General features: G+C 39.3%; 2 protein-coding genes across 9 annotated transcripts in view; one reads left to right on the top strand and one right to left on the bottom strand.

The window, feature by feature from the left end:
• cep63 (centrosomal protein 63) overlaps positions 1 to 2,276 on the top strand; it is a 39,547-nt gene extending 37,271 nt beyond the window's left edge. For all 6 annotated transcript variants that reach the window (XM_008106372.3, XM_008106369.3, XM_008106371.3 and 3 more), the window contains one exon: positions 1,778 to 2,276. In XM_008106372.3, coding sequence (XP_008104579.2) covers positions 1,778 to 1,936 — 159 coding nt within the window. In that variant the 3' untranslated portion in view covers positions 1,937 to 2,276. The remainder of the gene's footprint in view (positions 1 to 1,777) is intronic.
• Positions 2,277 to 13,420: 11,144 nt separating this feature from the next.
• The window catches only part of ky (kyphoscoliosis peptidase), a 74,305-nt gene continuing 59,912 nt past the window's right edge, over positions 13,421 to 27,813 (bottom strand). For all 3 annotated transcript variants that reach the window (XM_008106378.3, XM_003218364.4, XM_016992121.2), the window contains exons 8-11: positions 26,184 to 26,301; positions 20,880 to 21,068; positions 17,710 to 17,900; positions 13,421 to 15,252 (exon numbers count right to left, since the gene is read on the bottom strand). In XM_008106378.3, coding sequence (XP_008104585.1) covers positions 14,348 to 15,252; positions 17,710 to 17,900; positions 20,880 to 21,068; positions 26,184 to 26,301 — 1,403 coding nt within the window. In that variant the 3' untranslated portion in view covers positions 13,421 to 14,347. The remainder of the gene's footprint in view (positions 15,253 to 17,709; positions 17,901 to 20,879; positions 21,069 to 26,183; positions 26,302 to 27,813) is intronic.

Raw genomic sequence — 27,813 nt, 5'->3', positions numbered from 1 at the left:
CAAGCTGATTTTTCTTTTTTGAAGTACAGATGATGAATTTTTTGCAGAGTCCACTGTAAACACTATGCCACTAACAGATTTGTGTAAATGTGTGGTGTTTAAAAACTTTTTCCTGTTGATTTTTTTTCATGACCCCAACACTGAGCTAAAGGGACCCCATTTGGTGTTGGGACTCCCAATTTTAAGACAGTGCAGTAGATAATTGTGTGGGTATGAATACAGGCAAATGAGGATGGATTCAATGTGGGTCTCATAATTGTTATGAAAACAGCATCATATATGTTCATAGAATCATAGAATAGTAGAGTTGGAAGAGACCTCATTGGCATCCAGTCCAACCCCCTCCCAAGAAGCAGGAAATCACATTTAAAGCACCCCTGACAGATGGCCATCCAGCCTCTGTTTAAAAGCCTCCAAAGAAGGAGCCTCCACCACAGTCCGGGGGAGGGAGTTCCACTGCCGAACAGCTCTCACAGTGAGGAAGTTCTTCCTGATGTTCAGGTGGAATCTCCTTTCCTGTAGTTACACAAAAGCTGAGTGATTAGACTAAAGTTGTTGTAAATTAATGAATGCATGATCTTATTTTATGTTCAGCAAGTATTGTAAGGCAGGGCAGTTGGGGTATCAATCATTTTTGTCCTGAAACTAAGTGTGTATATGAATGTAGTGGTTTACCGTGCTTTTGTGTCCTATTGATACATTCTTATAGAATATGCATTTTTGTAATAGCTCTAGAAGAGAACAAACGTGTATCCTTATTCCAGGAGTATTTACAGCTCATGTACCCCTGAGTTGTCAGTTGTGCAGCTCTCATAGCCCTTGGCAACTTCGAGAACAAGTTTTGGATTGGAACAGGAACTACCTTCAGCTGTTAAGCAGGAATATGTATTCAGTGATTAGAGATAAGGGCCATTCAAAAGACATTTAAATTTTTTAATATTATATGCAGGATGCAATAATGAAAGAGCTTAGTATATGAGTCACATTTGTGTGCCTCAATGTCATTGCATTGGTGCTTACATCTGAATGCCCATGCATAAAATTGAACTGTGGTTTTCAGGCTTTGTGTGGGGATATTGAAAGTTGTGGGCCTCTACTTTTGCAAAGGCTAGTGGTGCAGTGGGGAGTGTTGACTCGTCTCTCCTGCTCACCTCCTGAGGACAGAACAGATACATCTTTGGGAATTGGGTGCACTGTGGGTGGGGATCCCTCACTTCTTCACCATCTCCTAGGGATGGGACTGCTCTGTGAATATCCACACAGTTGCCCTACCTTTGGAAGGTAGAGGCAGCAGTACAAGATGGTGAATAATCACAATTTTGTATTGTCGAAGACTTTCATGGCCAGAATCACTTGAATGTTGTGTGGTTTCCAACCTGTATAGCTATGTTCTAGCAGCATTTTTTCTTGATGTTTTGCCTGCATTTGTGGCTGGCATCTCTGAAGATCTGGCACCTTTCTTTTCCACCTCCACCTCCTGTTTGCACAAGCCTGGAAATAATGTAGCCACCGACGTAATAAAAAATTATGCACATGCTGCACTTCAGTAGCATTTCACTTTAGTTTTGGAAGAAAATTGAGTTCTGGTTGGAATTACCTTGGTAATATTTTTCATCCCTGCATTGCATCATTTGCTGAAAAGATGCTATGCTGTGTAGATGTGTCAATATATCATAAACTGGTGTTGTCTAGCGTTACTGCTTAAGAATAAAATAGAATTAAGGCCAAACATTTTGGTTCCAGAATACTGTTCAATATATGTATATTTTCTTTTCAGAGCCCCCATCAGATTGCAAACCTTGGGGCCGTTGTTGCCAAGTTTTTCAAAGAAGAAGAAAAACGAACTTACCACATTGTGGAATGCATAGATGCACATATTGAGGAACTGAAAAGAGAGAGTGAAAGAACAGTGCAACAGTTTGTGCACCAAAAATGACATTGCTTCAGTTTCCATGGATTGGAAAATTTGCTTAATTTAAGATGTTTTAGGCAAAGGGCACAAGCTGGTTATCATCCAGGGAGCCCCGAAGAATTCAGTAGGGGGCTTCCTCTTTCTTTGTCCTAAGTTTTCGATGACCATGAAATTATGATAATGATGCTTGAGGCAAAACATGGCAGCAATTGCACTACTACAGAAAGCCTTATTTGCCTTAAATGTGTCCTGGAGTCCTTGAGTATGCAGTGACCTTCAAATGGGAATGATGTAGACAGCTCTATCAAGAAGAATGTAAAGTTTATTTTATGAATATATGTAAAGAAATAAAATGAGAAATATACCTGTTATCCTCCTTTAATATCTCTGTAAACTATGCTGTTAACCATTTTAACATATTACTTTCTCATTTCCAAGCTGTTCACTTTATTCCATACAACTTGTTGATTAACTGGTGTGAGAAAGTAGCTTATAGTATTGCTGGTCTTCTAGTTTTTATGTTATGTAGGTGAGTATTTCCCATGTCAGTCTCACTTGCATACCAACTATGAAATTAATCATTGGGGTTCAGGTTTATTACTGGGTTGCTTTCATAGCTGTTGGAGATGAGGTACAATCAAATAGCCATTACGTAAAAAGAGAGGCATTTACTTATTGAAGATAGGTTGGTTCTAAAGGTGAATCTCATTGATAGGTGGTAAACAGTACCTTTACGTGACAGCAGTTTCATTTACCAGATGCCTTATGAAGTATTGAGCAGGTGTTCATAGCAATAAGAACATATTTAAGAGGCTGGTCAGTGTACTATACTGCTTTTAACGTTTTTTAAACTTAAGCATGAATTGAAGATCTTAAAAATATGTCCTTGGACAAAAAATCAAAAAGCCAGACAGTGTCCTTCCATATGCACAACTTGTCCTTTCTGCCTTTTACTTGGTAAAACATTACAAATTTCTAATAAGATTTCTGACTTTTGAACAACCAGATTTAAATTCTTGTTTTTAGTAAAAATAAAGGATTTATTAGACTTGTACTATTTGAGTCTTTGAAATATCAGTCTCAGACAGACCCTTAATCTTTGACTTTCCCTTTTAGAAACATCTGCTACTTTGCCACATGGTCCACCACATGATCCATTGTATGTTGCCTTCCACATTAGAAAAAGCCTATATTTTTTCCCCTTTTCAAAAAGTCCTGACTTGATATGCCTTCCCTTTCCTACCCATAATGTTATTAATGCTCATGTTCTCATTCTGGATAGTGAATTTAAGAATACCTCATCTGGATCAAGGACAGAGTGTCTGTGAAATTGTAGTAGATGGTAGTTGTTAGAGTTTCATTAACAGCCCTTACACTACCTGCAAGGGCTTATTAGCACCTCCATTTTTGTAGTGTTCCCTCACTTATCGCGGGGGTTATGTTCAAGGACCACCCGCAATAAGAGAACTTCCATGAAGTAGGGACACTATATTTATTTCAATATTTACACATTATATTAGTAGTTAGGTGGCCTTTCTCCCCTTGCAAGCCTTCCTGTGCTTCTTCCTCTCCGGCACCTGCCAGTTTCCTTTTTGTGCATGTTCCTCCCTCTCATCGGCATCCAGAGTAGTCTGGCTGGACACCGATAAGAGGTATGGCACATGCTCAGAAGGGAAACTGGCACCTTTTGCGCATGCGCATCTCTTAGGAAAAAAATCGTGAAGCAGTGGGGGAGCGAAAGGTGAACCGCAAAGTAGGGAGGGAACACTGTAATTGTAAAAAAACTTTTACAATTGTAAAAAATGTCCCCCTCCCTCCTCTCAGGGACTTTGGGGCAATTCTGCCATTTTCATCCCAACTGATGATAAAATATAGATTACAGCCTTCTAAGAATTGAGGAGGTGTATATGGCCCCCAAGTTGTCCATCATGACTTCCACTTTGAAACAGTAGCTTCACAAGTACATCAGTACATACAGTCCTAACATTCATGTGCCATAGTATCTGTGCAATCCTTTCCCCAGATTGCTAATGCTTGTGTATGCATTGCAATGCTTGCTTTTTATGGCTCCGTGCCACTCTTTGCCAGCACTTTAGCCTAATGTTGATGGACAATATGAAATCAAGCTCAGCATGAAGAAATGTGAAAAGTAAGTCTCGAGTTATGCTGTTTCATCTGGATGGTAAATAATCCATGTCAAAATGCATATACAGCCTTTTATTTTGTTGAAAACTAGTTGTTCTCCATATTCAACAACATGAACATATGCTACTACTTATGAGAGTAGATTTTGTATAGAACGAAGCATGTTCCTTTTTCCTTGAGCAATTCAATGCAGAGTCACATCCTGGGTGCAAAGGAAGGGTCCCATTGAGCTCTCCTTAAGCAATACACCCAGGCTGTGCAGGTAGTTTTCCGTGAGATTAATTTTTGCTGCACTGAAAGGGGCAATACCCCCACTATTCATGGGATGGGCAAATAGACTTGTTACAGTCTCCAGAGAGGACACCATATCAATAAGTTGGAACAAAATTGGCAAGGTCTTGTGGCACTTTAAAGATCAATATATTATGGCACAGGTTTTCATGGACCAGAGTTGCATATCATGTGTAGACTAATCCTTGAAGGTTTGTGGTGTAATAAATTCATTAACTTTTAAGGTACTGCAATACAACTTTAGTTTCAAAAGAAATAATTACAGGTGTTTTCTGGTTGTAGGTTTAGAATAGTGTTGTGATTTGTTAGTATGAAGATGAAATATTAAGAGAGCAGAAATAGAGCTTTTTATTACTAGTGGACAGACAAGATAAAACTGAAGAAGTGATGAAATACTATTGAAGAGAGAGAAGTATATATATCAGCCACAGTCTTGACCTTCTGACAATATTCCCTTGATGTCTGTTCTTGCGTGTCAAACATTTAGAGATATGCCCTGCCATTTCTATGACTGCTAGTTTGTTTCTACATTGTGTGAGACAACTGTGTCATATTGGGTACAGATTCTGTTAAGGCAGCATTGAGGTCATCCCACAAAGCAGTTCATTTTCTGACTAGTGTACCAACCATTATTTCTATCATATAATCTCATGAGATTTTACTTGCACTATGTAGATGCAAGATTTAGTTCCAGAACATTAGCAACCCCAACTGGGGAGGAAACATGTTTCATTATAAATGTGTGTCCTTCCTTGCTTAGTTTCTCCATGCCTCACAACCTCTGAGGATGCCTGCCATAGATGTGGGTGAAACGTCAGGAGAGAATACTTCTGGAACATGGCCATACGTCCCGGAAAACATAGAACAACCCAATATAATATATTTTTGCAAGAATTTGAATGAGTGTAAAAGACATTGCTTTATCAATTTTGGTTAAATCTAGCAAGAATGTCGTGTAAACAATCATGGAGTACACCATAATTTCCTTAGATGCTGTCATCTTTGTCTTTTAACATGTCAAAGACAATAGCACGTAAACACTAGAGGTTGTGCATCACCTCACAACCTCTGAGGATGCCTGCCATAGATATGGGTGAAACGTCAGGAGAGAATACTTCTGGAACATGGCCATACAGCCCGGAGAACACACAACAACCCTGCATTTTTTTTTGTTCTTGTAAGTTGTATCAAATTCATTAAATTCATACTTATGAGGCGATATCTGATATGTGGGCATGACCCATACAAAAATTTAAGAATTGAAACTTACCCCATACTTTTTCATTTTAGTTTTGTAAATCTCAGAAGGTCAGATTTATATTCAGTGCAAGGAAGCAGAGCTGAAAGCAAAGCCAAAAAGCCTGCCTTAGTGCCTTGCCTTTCCTCTGTAAATTAATGGAGTCTCACCATTAGGAGCAGGGAAGAGTGGGATCAGTGTTTGCTGGAAACAGCACAGAACTCTGGAAAATGTAGTTTGGGAAGGGAGGAGCCCTATGCCAGAGAATTAAAAAGGCTCTTCCCTAAACTGTATTTATTTGCAGTATTTATGTTCCATCCTTCTCACCCCAAAGGGGACGCAGGGTGGATCACAATGCACATATACATGGCAAACATTCAATGCCATTAGACATACAACATATATTGACAGACACAGAGGCAATTTAACGTTCCAAATTCTAGCTACATGAGGGTGTGCTCAATTCTAGCCACAGGGGGAGCTACCACTTGTGAGACCTTGATGGAGTACTTCCTCATTCTTCTGCACGCTGCTGGAGATTTTATGGTGTTGTAAATTAGTTAAATTAGCCTCCTGCATAAGCGGTACCTGAATTCCTACTTGACAGATGCAACTGTCTTTTGGCTGCATAGGCATAGCAAGCTAGACTATTAAATGGTCGGGAACTTACTTTGACCTGGGCTGGCTTGAACTCATGACCTCTCGGTCAGTAGTGATTTATTGCAGCTGACTACTAACCAGCTGCACCACAGCCCAGTAATAATTATTATAATTATTAAAAGTAATTGTTACAGTAATGAATTTTTCATTAACTACACTTTAGAAAAACTTTAGAAACAACATGCCAGTGCCCCCAGTTTTGTAATGACTTTTGAACCATTTTTAATGGATCACACATTCCTACTAAACACACATCTTTAAGATAATCTTAGGCATCATGGTGCTATTCTGAAGAACCTAATCTACTCTCAGACAGTTATGTGATGTTGAGAAGGCAAGTATTCAGTTTTGGTCACTTCCCATCAAAAGCTTCACCTGAGACATCTTTAAATTTAATCAATAATTTGTGTATTATAATTCTTCATACATATTTGCACTCATGTCGAACCCAAAAAGATATAAAAGGAAATATTCTTCCTCATGCCTGTTTCTAGCTGTAATGGGGTTGCTTACTGTATTCCTTAATGTTGAGAAAACACTGATTTATTCTTAGAAAGGGAGTTGTGGCGACAGAGGTGCCAAGAACCTGAGACCGTTTTATATTTTGGCAGGGCAACCTGCTAGTTCCAAATGGACAGCAATCTGAGAAGTTGGCACATAGAGACTTTAATTTATGCTCTTTGCTCTCCTTTCTATATTAGGTATAAAAATAGTAGGTGTGGGTGATCAAGGACAATTTAAATAAATAGGAAGATATGTGTGGCTCATGGGCTGCATCATCAGATTTCTCTTGCGTGGCCTAATATGTGTTGAGACTGTAAATATGCATGTTTTAGAGGTGGAGGAAGGTTGTTTATCCTGGAGGGTGATGACAAAGCTACTGCAGACTTCTGAGGCCCTTTTATCCGTGGCTGCAGGGTTTCCATGCCTTCATCTATGCCTTGAGAATGTCGAACATCCCTTTGGAATAATCAGTTGGCCTGAACAGTTTTATAATTAATGAAGCTGGAGGGGATTTTTTTTCTTTGAACTGAACATTTTAATAACACCAAAGAGTTTCTTTTTTCCCCTCTCCCTTTGCAAGATTGAGCCAGATGTGATCCTTTTAATTTATATGCTTTCTTTAAAAAAATCTTTTGGAAATCAGTTTGTAGTATGTCAGTAGATTTAGCTAGTAGTCTGGAGAAAGTTTACGGATTTCACTGTGGCTAATCTTTGATAATACCTTCCCCACGAGATGTAGAAGATGGCATCTAACAGCTGAGATTGTCACTGCAATCCTTAGAGCTGTCCTGCACCAAGCAACATCTTTCTGCTCCATAAAATATAATACGGTTCAGAGCACAGAGGTAGTATTGTCATTTGCATTTTGTGAAATTGTTACCCCAGCAGGCTTCACAGTCTATACACAATGATGGGCTGGATGAGCATCAGTACACTGAAATTGAATCATGTCAAATGGAGGTGATGTAAGTAAATGGTATCATTTCTTGGGAATGGGTATTTCTCCCACTGTGAATAGGATTGTATGAGGGTTGAATGAAAAGTAATGCCTCCAACTTTGTTACTTCAGTTTGGATGGGAATATTTTAATAAATCAAACACAGAGCTAATCCTTAGAATGTGCTCTTTAACTACCACTATTTATTTTTCCACATAATCACCAGACAATTGGATACATTTCTGCCAACGATGAACAAGTTTTCTGAAGCCATCACAGAAGAAGTTGACACTCTGTTTCCACAACCAGCGTCTCACAGTATCCATCGTGCACAGATCTTCCGATAGCCAAGCAAAGCAATAATGTGACCCACACGTTCTTGTGAAATGCCAATTATGCTTGAAATTTCTCTCTGAGTGATACGATGATCATCCTGAATCAATCTGTCAACCTTTTGCTTGTGAAACTCGGTGGTTGCTGTCACAGGACGCCCAACTCTGTGTTTGTCACGCAAATCACATATCCCACCTCAACATCTTTAAATTTACTCGCCCAACGATGCACAGTACTCACATCAACACAATCACCATAAATAGCTTGCATTCTCTGATGAATCTCCTTTGGGGTGACACCTTCTGCTGTCAAGACTTCAATGACGGCATGTTGCTTAAGTCGCATTGACCATCTGCGCAGGGTTCCATACTTCGCAGTTTAACAACACAGCTGTTCAATGCTAAGGCTTCCTGCCAGATGGAACTGTAGAGGAGAGTCTACTGAACAAGCCAGTACCTGCCGCATACCAGTACTGCCATATGTTGAGGAGTTATGAAGGTGGAAGCATTACTTTTCATTCAATCCTCGTACTCCTCAAAGAAAACTGTGTGAGACTAGATTTCAGTGTTGCCCTTTCAAGCTCAGGCGGGTTGGCATCATGAAATAATGCCTTTGCCATTAGGTGGATTTGTTGCCGACAGCCATTTCTTGGACAATAAGATTTGAGCCCCAGTGATTCACTCTCTAGTAATCTCCTGGTTGAATTACTGATATGCATTTGCTATGTGAATCTGCTCTTGAAGATGTTTGATAGGTTTATTATATAACTGATATTATGCTGCTCCAGTAGGATGAAGGCAGGTAGATGAATGTTTTCAATTAACAGCCTTTACACATTGGGGCCTTTGAGGGGGTGGGGGGGGGGAGAGAATTTAATGATCCAGTAGAGATGTGAATAGTGTCTAATACAATAATGGTAACATTTGGCATAAAGAGTTCTGAAAGCCCTTCACAAGGCACTTATGCGCTTGTAATCTGGTCATTACTATTATCCCTGTATTGCTGATGGGGCTGAGAGATAAGATGGCTTGCCAAGCTACCTAACAAGTTTATGTCAGGTGCAAAATTTTAATCACGAATTTCCTGATTTGTTGTACAGTTACTTCACTATTGCAAACACCATTTCATACTATAAAATGAAGTGGTCAGGAGAATGGGGATTTGGAGATTTTTTTATTTTCATTCTCAGTGGTAAGAGTCACCCAGTGGCATTGATAGACTATATATATAGGTTGAGCCCTGGAAAAAAGGAAGTATTTCTTGCACAATATAATGCACGTATAGGATTCATTAAAAGATGATACCGCAATTTGATTCCTAAGCTGCGGAAAGAGATGAGATAAATTCTCATTAAATACAAGTTTTAGCTGTGACAACTTGAATAGAACCTTCATGATTGGAAGCAATAGTATTTTGAATAACAGCCTTTCCTATAATCTAAAACTCCTCTTTACCCTTGCATTCTTTGTGAAAACCCAGAGACTAACTCAAAATTGATGATCTAGAAATACAGTTTTAATGTAGATTAGACTGTTTTGATCTACTGTTATCACTTGGGTTGGATCTATACTGCCATATAATACAGTTCAGATCTGCATTACAGTGTTCCCTCACTACTTTGTGGTTCGCTTTTCGTGCCCTCGCTGTTTCACGGTTTTTTAATAAACACTAAAATAGTATAAATCATAAAATAATATTATAAATCCCTCTTTATACTTCCTACCTAAGGGGAAGCCTAAGGAAGGAAGGAAGGAGAAGCCGAAGGGAGAGAAAAGGAGGCTGAAGCAGCTTTGTTTTCGCCTCACAAGGCACGTGCGTGCTAGACAGTCGAGGAGGGGACAGAGACGCTACTTGCTAATGAGATTGTAAACAACACAAATATAGTGTCCCTACTTTGCGGATTTTCACTTTTCACAGGTTGTCCTTGAACGTAACCCCCACGATAAGTGAAGGAATACTGTATATGGTAAGTATAGACCATATAAGGAGCCCCTGGTGGTGCAGTGGATTAAACCACTGAGCTATTGAACTTGCTGACCAAAAGGTCAGCGGTTCGAATCCGGGGAGCAGGGTGAGCTTCTGCTGTTAGTTCTAGCTTCTGCTAACCTAGCAGTTCAAAAACATGCAAATGTGAGTAGATCAATAGGTACCGCTCCAGTGGAAAGGTAACAGTGCTCTATGCAGTCATGCCAGCCACATGACCTTGGAGGTGTCTATGGACAATGCCGGTTCCTCGTCTTAGAAATGGAGGTGAGCACCAACCCCCAGGGTTGGACACGACTGGACTTCATGTCAGGGAAAAAACTTTACCTTACCTTTAGACCCGTATAATGCAGTTTATCAGTGGACATGAGTCTACACTGAACACATAATGAAGATTCAAACTGCATTATATGGCAATGTGGATCCTGCCTGAGTTTCTCTCGTTATCACATGAGTTCAGCATTTGAGAAAGGAAAGAAAGAATAAAAATAAGATCTATAGACTTCCCAGTTTCTTTATTTTCCACTGTAAAATTTCCAGTGTGGAGAAAGGTCTTGTATATATTGCCAGATGTTTTATTTTCAAAAATGAGCCATTATTTTTTGCCTTTCTTGCTCCCAGCATCCATAATGGTCATTCCTTTCTCCTTCATTTGAATGCGTCCAAGTCCCACATTCCCTCTCAAGATACCATGATTTTTTTCCACTTCATCATCCTCTTCCCCATTTTTGTTTTGCAAAATTTGTCCTAATAAAAAGAGCTGAAGATCTCAATAGCTTTCACAGTTTTGTGGCTTTCTCAGTGGCCTAATAAAGGTGTTACGCTGTTATAGATTATGGGTTTCTTTTTGTCTTGTTGGCAAAACAGCTTTAAAAAACAGTTAATGATCATCCACTCTAAAGCAATTTCAGTTGCTGGGGCTTCTACCTCTGTTCCATTTCAGTAAATGGGTGAAGATGGGGAATGGTTCTCACTGGAAATATTTTAGAGGATGTGATATATTTAGCCTAGTTCTAAGGATATTTTTTCCCATTTAGAGCAGTGGGCTATAGAGAATGATTCATAGTCACGTCCACTTTCATGTGCATTGAATAGCTGTAACAGCTAGCATTGTGCTTCCATTTCAATATTGCCAGAAACAAAAGGTGTTTGTTTTATCTCAAAACGCTAACATATTTTGAGCTTACCCATCACAAAATGTGGGGAGGATATTGGGATGCTATGGGCTTCATTTTAGGAGTGGACATATTTTAGATTTAGAGCCAATCCAAGTTCCCTCCAGCATATTCAGTGATAAAAGTCATGTTAACTGCCTTACACATCTTATGACAGAAGTGAGTATGCTGTAGTATATGTATTTTAAAATATATCTGCCACTGTTCCAAGCTGTGAAGCAACGTTTTGGGCACTTTTTTTTGAATGAATGCCTATAGCTTTGAATACTCAGACCCACTATCATTTGGGGGAAAGCAATAAAAGGGTAATTGGCATTATTTGGTGGGGGAGGTTATCTGTGTGGCCAGTGAGAATGCTTATGTTGCTGTCGTCTTTTACCATTCCCAAGACTTAAAACTCACCTGGGTTGCTAGGAAACTGCATTTCTTCGAGCTCTTTTCCCTGCAAAATACTATATCTAACCTAATTGCTGTATGGCATATGGTTGTACAATCTATAAAAGTGACACAGGCACATATTGGATAGTTGTGACTGTTGACAGTGCCAAATTTTTCTTCCTACATCATTAAAACCACAAAACAAAGCACAGAAACCGAACACTTTCCTATTGCTAACTCTTTAAAGACAATTCCTTGCAAGATGAATGTTTCCATCCACTAAAAATTCTACAAAGCCCATTGTGGAATATGCTTTACATTTTATCTGTCTATTTTAAATCACATTCCTTGATGAAATTTGCAGGAGGTATGTGTGTGAACTGCATATCTACGCATGTATGTATGTATGATCCAAGCTGATCCTCCGCTCTTCAGAGCTAGTCAGTTGGTTGCAGTAGCAGCAGTACTTCCTCAACTTACTCTAGCACACACTATTACAACTGAAAGATGGCATGTATGTCTGTGTGTGTTTTCTGAAAATCTCTCTCTGTAGCAATGTTACTGTGTTTCCATGTTTCTACAATATGGAGTATGTAATGGGGCTGACAAATCTGGATCAAGGTTGTTGGAGCCCTGGAGCACTTCCAAACTAGGCTATCTTTGTGCCCATGTGGGTGCAAAATACAAAAGGAGCACAAATCTCCATATGTGAACCATTTTCAACAATAAACATCCCAATTTTATGATTGTCAGCCTTTTAGTGAATTACAATGGAGGCACACCATCATAACTCACTTTTTTTTTATCATTATCTGCCATGCAATGGATAATATTCAGCCTGGCCTGTTAGTATAAAGAAACAAAGCTTCAATTTTAGCAAACTCAATCAACTCTATTTGGACGGTTGGCGTCTCCGCATTACCTATACTTGCTAAGCCCTGTCATTTGTGCTAGAAATGCTGTACCTGCAATATTACACGCCCAGGGCCAACAACCAGAAGTTTTGGTTACATACAGTACCAGACTCTGAAAACATCCTCTTGAACAACAAACAAGCCATGGTTTTTTCTGTACTGGTCACATAGACCTCAGATAAAGATTGCCATTTTAGCATTAGCTATTTTGCAGGTATTTGTTGTTGTCTGCATAACTCTGAAGTTTTATATAATAGTAATATGGAAATAAACATTATTTCAACCCATGAACAAGCTGGATGTGAAAGCAGTGTGGGACTTGTTGAATCATTTGGCCAAATATAAGACATCCCCTGAAAATCAGACCTAGGAGGAGGGAGCTGCCGCCTCCGCCAAGGAAGGTGAGTGCGGTGCTCAGTTACTCAAGTAGCATAAGAAATGTTGCTACTTAAGTAACTGAGTAGGAGAAACATCAAGAGATTCAAGACATGAATGGGATAAAAGAAGGCCCATGACAGTGAGGGACTTAGAGTAATTGCATTACTGGCAATCTAGCTCTGGGATCTAGCAGTGCACCATAGAAATGTTCTGGGCACAAAATTGGATCAACTCCATTAATACTTTAACTGATATTTACTAGTAACCTTCCTAAAACAGAGAAAGAAGTATTGCTTTTTAGATAAGGGCATCTTGTGATACCTTACATTTCTGCAAAAACTGCAGAGAAGCAAACTATTCTAATGGCATTCTGGAAAATAAATTGCTGTTGGCTTTTCTGTATTTGGCTGAGGCAAGGAATCCATACTATTCAATGAATATATGAAACCTGTAATCAAAAATTAATGTTGTAAGCCTGAAGACCTCCAGAGCTATCAAGTCAACTCACTGCATGTTTAATTAGATAAGAGCTTTCTTTAAAGCCAAGAAACAAAAATGCAATTTATTTGATTGTAATTTCTGTTTAAAGAAATTTATTTTCTGACTCAGTAAAACCACAGATTTTTTAATGCCAGTCATATTGAACTCTGAGAATCTCTGGGGAATTAAGCCACCTATTTCAAATATAGCTTTGTATATATGTTTCATGCAACACACTCATCAGGATTGTCTTTGTGTATCCCATTTCACTCTACAGGCAAGTTACCTTTTATGAAGTGTTATTTCCCAGAGTAAGTAACTTTTATAAAGAGCAGATAACATTAAATTATACCTTTTCCCCCAAAAAAACTTGATTTCTTAAGCTTGATGTGACTTAAAAAGCACCACAATCCAATGAGATAACAACTAGCATTTAATTAAATTTAAGATCTGGTGTAAAAAAAACCTTATTTCGCAGTACTGTTTTATATTTGTAAGACAATGAAGTGCATACAAGAAAGATTTCTTTTAGATGCAAGAGCATTTGTCTTGCTTGCCATTTGCAGTTACTCTTGTACTGATGTTTGAAAATGTATGGTCCTCCACTATCCCTGGCACAGAATGAGTTATACAATGCCCCCTTCCAATTCACAATAATGTCTTTTTTTCTCAACACAGCCATTCAGATATCACCTGTTGGGAAATCTGCATCCCAGAATAATAGGTTGGTGGTAAGATGTGTATGAACTTCTTTTTAATATGCTAGATTATTACTAGTTTGCAATAAAATACAGAACACCTTGTCTTTCTTTACGCGAGTATGGAAGTTACATTTCCTACAAACTTCACTCATTATATTATACCAGTGAAAGACCATGAAGAAGTTTTTCTGCTACTTAAAAGAGGTACGTATTGTTGCCCAACCTTAGGGTGAAATAGACTGCATGGTGCTGTATGGATTGTAGATATACCAAATGTCCCTACTCATCCGGACAAATGAGACGTGTCGGAGTGGCTTTTTCACTGTGCCTCAACGTCATATTTCAAGATGCGTGAGTAGAACTTGTGGTTAGCATTCTCCAACACCATCACATACACCTCTGTGCAACCAAAAGTGCTACAGGATCCTTCCCAGTAACCATTCTTACTTAGAATTAAAGGGAAGGTTTTTTCACATTGAACAAATGCCTTGGCGATGCTGTGAAGCTTGAGTTTAAACTTGATGTTGCAGTTAGCTGGTAGCAGTGCAGCTAAAGGCTCCAGCAACTCATAGCCTTCTGCCCACTTGCTATAATTCTGGGGGAACATTGGCCACTTAACCTCTGCATTTGGGCAACAGATGAGGTAGTTGAAGACGTAGTTATAGTTGCCAGGATCAGACTTCTTCTTAGCAAAAATTTTGAAAACAAAGTTTCCTGTGTAGGGAAGATGGATCTTAAAGTCTATCTGGTTCCCTTGACAAACTTGCAAAATATACCGTCTACTCATGTCCTCGCTGAGGTTTAGATCATCTGAATGCAGTGAGGCTAGAACACTCAAGTCTTTACTGAGGATGAAGCTGAGGTCAAAACGGCCATCGTTGGTATGAATAATAGGGGCTTTTTGTGAAGGTTTGAGGAACCCTTGTCTCTCTGTAAACCAGCTGGGTCCAACAGGCTGATGGAGCTCCTTTGGAAAGCAGATGTTCCTGTCTACAGCACTGCACTCTATGGTGTATTCTAGCACACAGTTGTAGACTTCATCAGAGCCCTTGGATGGCTTGGCATAGATCTGTAGCTTGTGACTCCCTGTCTTCTGTGGATAGAGTTCCAGATTCATCCCATTCCTCTTCAGCATCATCAAGCTATACGCCTTTGCCCCTTTCAACTCAAACATGAACAGCATTGGGAAACGGCTCTCCACTTCTATTGCTACTTTTCCATTTACTGTGACATGCAAATAAAGAAGGCTGGTTAAGATGCTTCCTCCTATTTACTGAAAAACACAAATCAGTCAAAAGCCCTGTAGAAAATGACCTAGAGAATTGAATATCCTGCTGTATTGTCAATCATTTTGGCAGTGAAAGGGAGGATATTATGGTTGGCTGGTTAGAATTTGTCAAGTGTCTGTCAACTCCCAATTCAGAATAAATAACAAGAGGGTTGAAGGGTGGGGGAGTTTTTAGTTTGGGATACTTGTTTGCTTCTATTTTATTACAGATGCAATGGCACTACTCATCATTCTGAGAAAAGATTAAAGCCTCTGTGGATTTCAGATACAGCTCAAGCAGCATACAGTTTTGCCGACAATACTTGAGAAGCTGTCAGTTTCAAAGAAGCAGAGAGAGTTCAAAAGACAGGATTCCAAAATTAGGTTCTGATTCTGAGAGACTCTGAAGGGGGAAGCCAGGAGCTTCTGAGGCCCCATGTAATTACATGCACCAACAAAAGGCTCTGAATCTCCAACCCTCCCCTCTTCTGAAACCTTTCTATTTTTTGCATTTATGGGCTCCTCCAGATGGTGCAAATATATCAGGAGGTTGCTGGGGACGATGGTGTGTGTTTGATTCTACACTATCATTCTTCCTCTTCTTTTTAATCTGTAAATATTACTGTTATCCTGAACAATTTTCTGACAGACTCAAATGGTTTATTTTTAATTCTGAGACATATTGGAACAACACAAAACTTTTCTCTTTGTCCTCTGTTTATCCTATTTTTCAATTTTTTTGTTTGGAGTTATGAGTTACATTACTTCAGTGCAACGACACTTTAAACCATAACTCTAAGAAAACGTACAGTAGAGTCTCACTTATCCAACACTGACTTATCCAATGTTCTGGATTATCCAACACATTTTTGTAGTCAATGTTTTCAATGCATTGTGATATTTTGGTGCTAAATTCGTAAATACAGTAATTATATAGCATTAATGTGTAATGAACTACTTTTTCTGTCAAATTTGTTGTATAACATGATGTTTTGGTGATTAATTTATAAAATCATAACCTATTTTGATGTTTAATAGGCTTTTTCTTAATCTCTCCTTATTATCCAACATATTCACTTATCCAACGTTCTGCCGGCCCATTTATGTTGGATAAGTGAGACTCTACTGTATTTACAAAATCGAAGAGGTCTATAGAATGAGCTCAGAAAACCATGCTCTTGATGGGAAAAAAACCCTGCAAGAGTCTGACCTCATCAAATGAAGGCAGAGAAGCATTTTCTTCCCACTTCTCTCCCCGGCCGGCATGGAGTCACCTGGAGCCCATCACATGATATAGGGCTTCTTCCAGCAGGGCTCTGTGGTCGCAACGTTGTGGCAGCGGAGCCCAGAGGAGATGGGTGTACCCCCAATTCCTCATCCAAAAAAAGGCAGAGGAGCCAAAGAGGAAGCGGGGGACAATGGGGAAACACCATGTGAAGGCAAAGGACAGACCACAATGGTAGAAAACACAGCCAGACGGGTTCCCTATTCTGCCCCATGATTTCCCCCATCTCCTCCTGCCCTACAATGGGCCACTTGACAAGGTCCCTAGTGAAGTTCTAATAAATCACTACAAACACACACAGCCTCCAAGAATGGAATGTGTGAGGACAAATACATGAAAAGTATGGGGAAAATTCAAGGGGCTATCTTGTGAAAACTTGCTGCTGTTAACTGCCTTCAAATTGACTTTGACTTTGAGTGATCTTAAAGCTATCCTAGATTATCTAGTTAGCTAGATTTATTTTTGCTATAATGTTCCAGCTTTTCTGTTGTTTATGTACTTACTATGTATGTACTTAGTATGTCATATTTTATATTTTAACTATGTTAATTGGGCTCGTCCCCATGTAAGCCGCCCTGAGTCCCTTCGGGGAGATGGAGGCAGGGTAAAAAAATAAAGTTGTTGTTGTTGTTGTTGTTGTTGTTGTTGTTGTTGTTATTATTATTATTTTATTGTATGACACAGCAAACAAGATAGATATGCTGGATTTCGTTTCACAAAATCACAAGTCGAACACTTCCCAAGTGTCTAGGACTGTGTGATGTTGTTGTTGTTGTTGTTCTTGTTGTTATTATTATTATCCTGTCATCATCAGCCTTGCTTATGCTCCTTTAAATCAGTATGGAAGAGCCCACTTTCAAGCTACAAGATTCCAATACTTACGGTCTCATGCAATCTGACTGTGTAAAAATGCTTGAAATTTATACAGATTGGGATCCCTACTGTGAATTATAGCCTAAATCAACAGTATAGCTCTGCATTAGAAAGATGAGCTTTTAAAGTAAAAAGAAACAAACAAAAAACTCCCAGCAACCTAATTCCTAGCATTTGCTGCTTAATTCCCCCCCCCTCCAAAGATGGAACAGTTTGGTATAATATTGGCATATAGCCGGAATGTGTGTGACTGTACCTGTTTGAATAATTGCAGTTGGTGGATGGGCTGCCAGCAATCCCATCTTGTAGAAGTCACTCTTGTACAACATGTTGCTTTCAAACTGTTCCAGTGTCACCGCTGGTTTGAGTAGCTGCCAATTGCTGTTGTCTGGGAAATGATTATTAATAAAGAGGGCAGGGTGTGTGAGGAAGTAAAATTCATTGTATCTGTAACAAGAAGGGAGAGGTCACTGGCAACTGGCACAATGTCCAACCTTGCACCAAAGATCACTGAGGCTGTACTCCGATGCATATTTGTTTGGAAGCAAGTTTAGCTGAAATCTGTGGGCCTTACTTCCAAGAAGGAAATCAGATTTCTAGAGAGCAAAAGAACTACAGAGTCTGGCTGATTGGGTAATAAGTACTGTAAAGTATAGTCAAAATCAGTGGTTTAAAATGTAACACCCATGTCTTAATAAACATCTACATGGCATCCCTTCAGATAGTTAAAGATATTGAAAGACCTTTGCCCATCTTAGTTGTCCTTCTCTGGACATGTTCCAGTTTTTCAATATCCTTCTTGAATTGTGTCCAAGAATTGGACACAGTAGCCCACGTGAAGTCTGAGCAAAGCAGAAGAGAAAGAACTATTTCTCTCGATCTGGACACATTCTGTGTCAACTGGCAATATCTGCATCAACCTAGTTTTCCAGGGGAACCACAGACTGTATGCAAATGTTTTAGTTTTGTGTAGAATTCACACATGAGATCCATCCTCATCGTGCTCCAGACATAAGAGGGAAACATTTCCAGCAGGGAGCCTTTTGTATTCATTTTCCCCCTCCAGTATTCCAAAACACACAAAGAGCTACGCTTGTATATAACACTCCTTTTCAGTTCTATTCCTCCAGCTTGGGGAAGCTGCAACTAGGAAGCTCGTTTTGTGCTTCCTCCAATATTTAATTCTACTACACCAAAGAAGAAGGTCTGAAAGAGGTTATGTGCTCTGTAGTGATGTGGGATCAATGTTAAGGGAGTGGGAACACTTATGCCAGATTCCTTCCCTCTTCTTGCATACAAGCAAGAACAGAAGGAAAAATGTGCAGAAGGCAGCCGAAGAGGGAACTGAACAGCCACCTAGAATGCAGCTTCTTTGTCTTCCTGTTAAGTGGGATCACACCCTACGCAACAGGGTTTGGCGAAATGCAGCTTTCCAGGTGTCGTTGGGCTACAAGTTTTAGGAGCTCTGCACAGGATAGCAAAGTGTGAGGAATGTTAGGGCCTGCAATTCAATAATATTTTAAAGGATACCTGATTTCTACCCCTGTTCTGAGAACTCTAGCCTGGGCAGAAGTGTGTATACTTAGGAAGAAAAATGGTCAATGAAATCCAAATGTTTGTATCTATCAAAATTATTCCATGGATATTCATCTGCTTATACTTTTTGTAGGAGCCCCTAGTGGCACAGGGGGTTAAATCACTGAGCTGCTGAACCTGTTGACCAAAAGGTTGGCAGTTCCAATCGGGGAAGTGGGGTGAGCTCCCGCTGTAAGCCCCAGCTTCTGCCAACCTAGTAGTTCGAAAACATTCAAATGTGAGTAGATTAATAGGTACCGCTCTGTCGGGAAGGTAATGACGCTCCATGCAGTCATGCCAGCCACATGACCTTGAAGGTATGTACTGACAATGCTGGCTCTTCAGCTTAGAAATGGAGATAAGCACCAACCCCCAGAGTCGAAGACGACTAGACTTCATGTCAGGGGAAAACGTTTACCTTTACTTAAACTTTCAGTACTGTTTCACTTTTGCAATTTAAATTTTGTTTCAGTAAGTATTTGAAAGCAGAGTTACTCAAGACATACACACACTTCTATGTCTACTTGTGTAGGACTATAAATATGTTTTTAAATTAATAAAAGCTCTCTCAAGGGGAATGGTCATATAATTCATATGGCTGACATTCTATGGATACTGAATTTTGTCACCCATACATTTTGGTAAATCTGGCATTTCAAATGTAGCACTTTGGAGGGAAACATCCTAACTCTAGACACTGAGTTATTTTTAATGTGTTCTTGTGGTACTTTAATGGACAAATCATCCCTAATGCCAGTATAACCACTCAGTGTTCAGTGGCTGGAACATGTTTAAGTCATTCATTTTTGAGTAATACATTACTAGAGAGGTTAATGGTAAATTAATTTTCAATAGGATCTAGTTACTATAGAGCTAAAGCTTTTCAATTGTCTCATTCCTACAAATCCCAATGGAAGCCAGGCATTTTATCAGGAAAAATAAAAACACTTTTTATAGATTCAAAGCTCTTTTGAACATGGGCCTTTGCCCCTTTTCATTTCAATCTCCAAGATGCAGAGCTTGGCTTGGAAGAGTGTGGTAAGCGCATTGTGATGAATTAATGATGAGGACCTCACCCTACAATACTTCATAATACATTAACATCTATGACCTGGCATGGATTTGTTTTAAAATAATGATGTAGAAGAACTTGAAAAGTTTAGCCCTTCATCTCTGGTTTGACAGAGTTTGGCTTCTTGTGTTATTGGGAAAAATTGGCACTCAAGCTTTACTTGTTGTTGCGTGCCTTCAAATTATTTGACTTGGTGATCTCAAAGTGAAGTTAGCATGGTGTATCCTTGGCAAGATTTGTTTAGAGAGGTTTAATTTTGTTTTACTTTGAGGGTGAGAGAGTTTGATTTGCCCAAGGTCACCCACTGGGTTTAAATGGACAAATGGGGATTCTAACTCTATTCTCCAGAGTCACATTTCAATGCTCAAACTAAAATACCACATTGGCTCTTGCCTCACCAGGTGGAAAATAACTGAAGACACCTGTGAATCTACATGGAATTCATTCACAACACATAGGCAGATTCTAGCTGTGGCAATGTGGAATTTTGGAAATGATCATTGGATATGGATTATGGCCTGTTGCTATAATTTGTCTGACAGTAATAGGCTAAACTTTGAATTATGGGATGTCTTTGATTATGAAGAGTGCATAGGGCATACTTTATTACTATAATATGTAAACTGGTTTAAGGAAAAAAGAAAAATGGTTTTAAAAAAGGTAAATGATACATATAAAATATTACATAGTGGGAAGACTGTTGGTGTGTACAAAAAAAATCTCAGTATTCCTATCTCTGTACCGCCCAAAGTTTTGGAGTAGATAGGTGATAATTGTACCTGAAGGTAAATTTGCTGAAACAGTCATCAATGGAGCCACTCCCCCATGTGCTATCCACCAAATGCCACCGTCCGTCAAGGTAAACAGCATTCCAAGCATGGTCATACTTTCCAGAAAAGGTCTGTCCAGATCTGTAGCCATGGCCTTTAGAGTAACCAGATAAATTCATGCACTGCACTCCTGCGATGCTGAAGGAAATATAAGCATGAAGAAACTCAAGTAGCCCTTCAGACATGAAGACCTCCTTTTCCCCCTCTACTATTCCAAAATTACACATTTTAAACAGTTACACTCTTCCATGCTCATATCAAAGTTCCATAAAAGATATCCCAAATGATGACTATCTTCCTGTGAAATGCTACCATCACTACTGAATATATCCTGCTTTTTGAATTTATTCTCATGCCTTGTGTAGGATGTTACTTTGAGAAAAGAGTGTTTACTAATAGATTGCAAAGTACAGTATTTTGTAGTTCACCCTCCAAAATAGGCTGGCATAAATGAAGAATGCTGAAAACTACATCCTCGCATTCTTACAGGAAATCAGGAAGTATACAATGCTTTCAAAGTCTGTGATGGAAAGTGGTCTTGCTTTCCTCTTTCCAGAGCAATAGCAGTTCCATGTGCCTGCTCCCTTGGGCAATTTCCCCTTTGCCAGTTCATCAGTAATGCTGTATTTATCAGACTTGGTCTATATCCTCCTTTCCTATCTGTTCAGGCAAATGTAATCTTGGCTGGTGCTGCTGGTAATGACTCAGTTTCTCTGCACATAACCTCTAGAAATCAGTTCCACCAGATCAATTGTAGCAGTGATTGGATTCTAGCCCTGGCCAGCACTGAGGAACTTATATTAGTGCAAAGAACAAAGTTTTGCTGCTTTGTTTTTATATATAGTATCATTGCTTGCACTGTTTCCCAGGTTAGATTATTGTAATATCTTTTCATGGGACTTTCCTTGAAGATAGTATGGAATATTCCATTGGTGGTTCTTAACTTGTGGTCTAAGGACCCCAGGGAACTTGAAATATCCTCATAGGGAACCTACAAAAGCTTGAATCTATCTTTGACAAGTACCACGAGTACTTCCACATCATCTGGAATGATAAGCTCCAGGGCATGTTTGTGCTGATCTCTTTGCTGCCTCCTGACACCACTACCAAGATGATGGGTGACAACCCTGTCACAAGTGGGGAAGGCTTCTCACCATCTGCTGCAGTATAACAATAAATGGCTGAAAAGATACATCCTCACCAGTTGCCACATCTTTCTGAATTATTTCCATATTATTTCCCCTCAAGTCTAGCCTCAAGGGAGATAATGGGAAGACAGAGAGAAGATGGAGGACTTGTGTTGGGTCTCTGACAAGATCAAAGCAACGATGAACAAGTTATATCAGGCCGTGGTTGGTTGTTCAGGTATTGTTATTGTTGTTGTTTGCTGTTGTTGTTATTAATAATAATAATAATAATAATAATAATAATAATAATAATAATAATAATAATATGCACTTTAGGGTTTTAAATTTGATTTAAGTCGGTGGTTTTCAACCTGTGGATCCCCAGATGTTTTGGCCTTCAACTCCCAGAAATCTTAACAGCTGGTAAACTGGCTGGGATTTCTGGAAGTTGTAGGTCAAAACACTTGGGGACCCACAGGTTGAGAACCACTGATTTAAGTCTTGGTGGTTTATGGCAATAAAAGATATTAAAACGTGGTCCATGCTAAAAAAAAAAAAAGGTTAAGAACTGCTGGTGTAGATTATTTGAGAGAGTTCTGTTGGCAACCCATTTAGATCATGTTACATGTATCTGCCATCTGTAATGGTTACCAGTTTGTGTTTGGGCTCAATTTAAGTGTTTGCCTTGACTTTAGTCCAAATAGTCCAAACTAGCAAAGCTAATGATGAAAGATGGGTGCTGAAATCCAAAACATTGGGCCATAGTTGCTCAGGCATAGTTCAAAGCACAATTTAGAAGGGACCCTATGAAATGATATAGTTTTTTTCTGTACTGAATTTAGGACAATAAAGATTTAGATACATGTACTCTTGTAGGTTCTGATTTTTACCCTATTTCTAATATTCAGGTGTGAGTGCTAGAGTACTTCATACTGCAAGTCAGCAAGACTTACATTGTTGTTTGCTACTAAAATGAGTTGTGTTTTATGTGATGCTTTATCTTATCACTGTATTATACTGGCACCTTTTATAAGCTGTCATGTATAGTTCAATTTACCAAAAGGGTGGGGAATAAATTTAAAAACCACAGCAAAACCATTATGTGGTATAGAGCTACCCCTATCAGGGTCCTGCCTTTTATGGGTAACAGCTCATCAATAAGAAGCAAGTGGCAAGCAGAGGGATGAGACGAGCTCCCTCAACACTCAGCTAAGGCAGTCACTTGAATAGCGTGATGGTAGATGAAATTAAATTTGTGGTGAACATGGATTGAAAAAAACAATTGGAATTGATTGCAGACACTGATACAATCACTGCAGACAGTTCAGCAAAAGCATCTGCTCAATGCATGGAGATGATTAAAAGCAAATAAGATGTTAGCCTGTGTTTCAAAGGGGAATTGAAAATAGTCTGCAAAAACAGTACAAATTACAATGGTATTACGTGAATGGCATGACCTTCCCTTCACTACTGTAGACAGATTTGGTCACTTCACTGTGAATAAAACTTGACAGAGAAGGAACAAAAAATGCAAAGCGCTTGGGGAAAGCGCATAAGGTAAGAGAGTTACTTCAGTGAGGCATGTGGGAAAATTAAGATAATTGTCTGTGATAAAGTGTAAGCCTGGAGAGGAGGCAAGTCTATATAATTGATGAAAGAGAAAATGGTCACTTGGCCGGCCAATTCTTTCCCATAATGTCTCTGGCTGGGTCAATGCGAGAGGCAACACTGATTTCTGATTAAGCTCCTACAACATAAAGATTCCTGCATGTTGCCATGTTTCTCTGCCAAACTGGTACTTTGCTTGCCAGTCAGAGCTGCCCTTAGTCAATTAACTTTGCTGTTGTGAGTTGTGGGGTTGCCAACCCAGACAGCTGCCCAAGTCAGCTAGGCTCTGGAATTGAGAGCAACTGCTGCCTCAGTATGCCAAACTGGAAGTTCGGTGTTATTTTAAAAAATGTATTCTGATGAAACGGGGTGGTGGTGGATAATAATATTTACTTGAAGAATAGAGATTAATGGTGTCTTGTCAAACCCATTTGTTTCCCAGACTATTTTTGTGTTTAAACATCACGGAGGTAATGGAGGGTGAGGGAGATGAGGCTTTCTAGTGTTCGGTTCCTTCAGAGAGTTTATTATTCTCCATGAATGTCCTTCTCTCCCCCCAAAGTGGTCAGATCTTTGGCAGGACTGCCAAGGAAAGCAGCTGTCAGAGCAGAGGCACTGACACCTGTCTCCGTGCTCCTGGACTCAGCTCAAATGCGGAGGTTAAACAGCATGTGAGCTTTGCACATCAGAACATGGGACGGGGTGCAGAAATCTAAGCAAGCCATATATTCTCACTCTGAATCTTGACTGAGGAACATATAGTCTTCTTGTAGTTGTTGGAACAAAATTCCCATCATCCTTCAACATTGGCTATAGTGTCCAGGACCAATATAAGTTACAGTCCAATAACACTGAGATTATTTCCCAGCCTGTGTTGTGTTCTCACTCCAACTAATGGCTCAGCAACAGAGGTTGGCAAACATACTTCTTTGGACTACAGTCCCCATGGTTCCTCAGACAGTGTGTCCACTAGCTGGGGAATTCTGGAAGCTGTCATTCAAAAAGTAGTTTTTGCAAGCCGGACTGAAGAAGAATTGAACTGTTGCCTTGATCAAGTATGGGAAAAATTTAAACTCATCTTACCAAATTCGGGTTTTTTTCACCTGAAATCTCAAGGTCTAGCAACCAAAACTAGAAGAAGATGTGTCAATAGGACCAAAGAGCTGAAGACTAGGAATTTGTTTTCATTAACAACCCTGAATTGATCTCAGAGTCCTTTCGTATCAAAGTCAATTACTGGCTATACTGCTTTCATCTCACTAATTTAGATGGTGAGAAATGTTGTTGTTGCTCTTGTTGAATAATTGAAAGTTGAAAGATCTTACCAATCTACTGCAAATTATTCAGAGCTACAGGCAGATTCAGAGCCACTTTCTGCTCACAGCTGACCTAGATGCATAACAAGGCATTACTGAAAGACTGAGAGAGGAACTTGTTTACAGAGTAAGAATTCTCACCCTCATTATGGGAACATTAATGGCAAACCATTTTTGTGTTCAGCAACCTCTCAGCAGGCTACCACCCATTTTTATTTTACAATTGCCATATCCCAAGGCTTTTGATTCAGAGTAGTGTCTTGACAGTTGAGTGTCTCAGTGTCGGCAGACCAAGCATAGCTTTGACTTTCCTGTTGACTAATGCTTTGTGGTTGAGGAACTCAGGAAAATTACTCTGGAATGAGCAGGACTGAAAGGCTCCTCAAGGATGGCAAAAAAGTTTGAGGATCTGCTGGAAGTTATAGTTGTATTTACTGAGGGTTTAAAAAAATATCAATATGACATTCCTCTTCTTCTAGTATTTGTCTTGTGAATTTCTGGTATGGAAAACAACCTTCTCCCCTGTTCTAGGACCTTCAGATACAGCCTGGCATAAATGTCACATGTCTGTATCCAATGCTTTGGTGCTTCCTGATGTATTTAGGGAACACAGTAATGATGTTTCAAAGGCAGTGTGACTTTTTCTATGGAGGTTTTCTGTAGATCATTGTTTCCTTGTTACGCTCTTGGTTATTAGGCTGAAAGTTCCTTCTCCTCACTTCTGTTTAGAGTTACACTATTAAAGTAGATAGACAGTAATAACAATGGGTACTCAGTCAAATCGTATGTGTAAGAGGGGTCTGTGTTCAGTGGGTGGGGCCACTTGCACAACATGTGTCCAAGCTCAGTGTGGTGGTCTCGTTCCCATTGCTTTGCACTGGGGGGGGGGGTGCAGAAGGGGGGACTGTTGTTCTTTTAACCTTCAGATATTCCAGGAAAAACGCAGGGCTTCCTCTAACTAAATTATCACAATGTACTCATCTGCCATTATGTTAATGCAATGCGAGCCTCAGCAGATGGCACAAAATAAATTATAGAGGGAGGGGGGAAGAGAAGCAAAATTGACCTTTCGAGGACTTGCTGCTACTCAATGGTACAGCTTCGAAATGACGTTTCAGACCCTAGCTGGTGTAAATGGAGACAGGGGTGAAGGGACAACTTAATTTTCCTTTGGGTTTAAATATTTCTGGGCATATTGTTACCTGCACATTTGTTCAAAAAGCCCGGCATATCCTTCACAAATGCTCTTGCCGCTCTGAAGGACATCCTTGGGCTTGAAAGACAGTTTGTCTTTGTGAAAGAAGCCTACAATATCATATGCTGGAGGAAGAAAGGTGAAAAAGTTCAGCAACAAGTGTAAAATAAAGCAAAAGGTGGAAAGTTACAAACTTAACTACAGTATATCATAAAGATAACTCTTTGCCATATGCGTATATTGAAGACCACAAAAACCCATAACAAGGAGTTATTCAAGCACAATATTAAACTTATTCAAAGAGCCAAACAGTGTTTCTTCTATAAATGTTTGCATTTAAAACCTAAGTGTTTACAGGGATAGATGAAACTGTCAACATCAGCTTCTCTGTTTGGCCTTTTTCCAATTTTAATTTCATTCCAACCAGTTTCTGCATTGGTTTGTTATTCTTAAACATTCACATAAACTCCATATGCATTTTTTCATGAGCATTTATTCCAATACACAGATTTTGCCATGCATTATTGTCTAAGATGCACTCTTTGCCAATAATTTCAATTGATCTAAATGCATTTTATAAGTTGTTTTCTTTTGTGTGTGCTTTTAGTCAGAGAAGTGCAAATACCAAAGAAAAATGACATTTCATGTGAAATAGATTAGTTTGCCTTAGAATGACTAATTTCTTCCACTTTTGTATTAACAGGAAAATATTTTATTTGAGGACATTTATTAAGTTTGTAATAGCTGCATATGGAACTTTCTTACTTCTCTGTCAGAATATTATTTTTAAAGATTTCCCCTTAAAGTCACAAATTTAGTATTCACACATGCTATCAGTTCATCTGCTATTCTCTAAAGCAGTATAGAATATTATGGCTCCATTTTCCCTAACTCGATAACAGCAAGCCTGCTGTTATTTGAAGGAATGGCACAATTTCAATCATGGTTGTGATATTAAATCAAGAAACTAAGAGCAATATGCTAAAACATGATGGAGAATAAAATACATGTTTGTACCTCCAGATGCTTTTCATTTCTTGAGATACACATCTGAAGGTGTAGCCCAGATTTTTCTATGCAATTACAAAGGCTAAAAAGGCATCCTTTGCTACTAACATAGGATCTCATGAATTATATATTTCCCCCTACAGAATGTGTTTCTCAAACAGCACCAGTGTCAATGGACAGTAAGTTCTCTTTTCACGCCATATGATTATAATACTTTCTAGCTGCTATAGCTCCATTCTGTAGCATTCTGGGATTTGAGGTTTTGTGAGATACTTAAATTCACTATCAGAGACCTCTGAACCTCACCAGACTACAGTTCCCAGGATAGCATAGGCTGAAGCTCTGTCAGTTAAAGTAGGATCTAAATATTGTAATTATGGGACATGAAAGGCTGTGGAGTTCCAGAATTTTAAATAGTGACAGGATACCAGTTTTTACTCTCAAAGACCTTACTGAGACCCAGATTAAGATATATCCTACAACACCAAAATACAACAGCGCTTGAGCTCTGCGAGTGCAGCATTTTTCTGAATGAAGCAGAGAGTGTTTGAGGATCGGGACATCCATAGAGATACCAAGGTGCTTGTTTATAAAGCCATTGTCCTCCCAACCTTGCTCTACGCCTGCGA

Source organism: Anolis carolinensis, chromosome 3 (assembly GCF_035594765.1).
Source record: "Anolis carolinensis isolate JA03-04 chromosome 3, rAnoCar3.1.pri, whole genome shotgun sequence".
In the NCBI taxonomy this organism is placed as follows: domain Eukaryota; kingdom Metazoa; phylum Chordata; class Lepidosauria; order Squamata; family Dactyloidae; genus Anolis; species Anolis carolinensis.
Note: the sequence above shows the minus strand (reverse complement) of the source record. Positions and strands in the feature narration are given on the sequence as shown.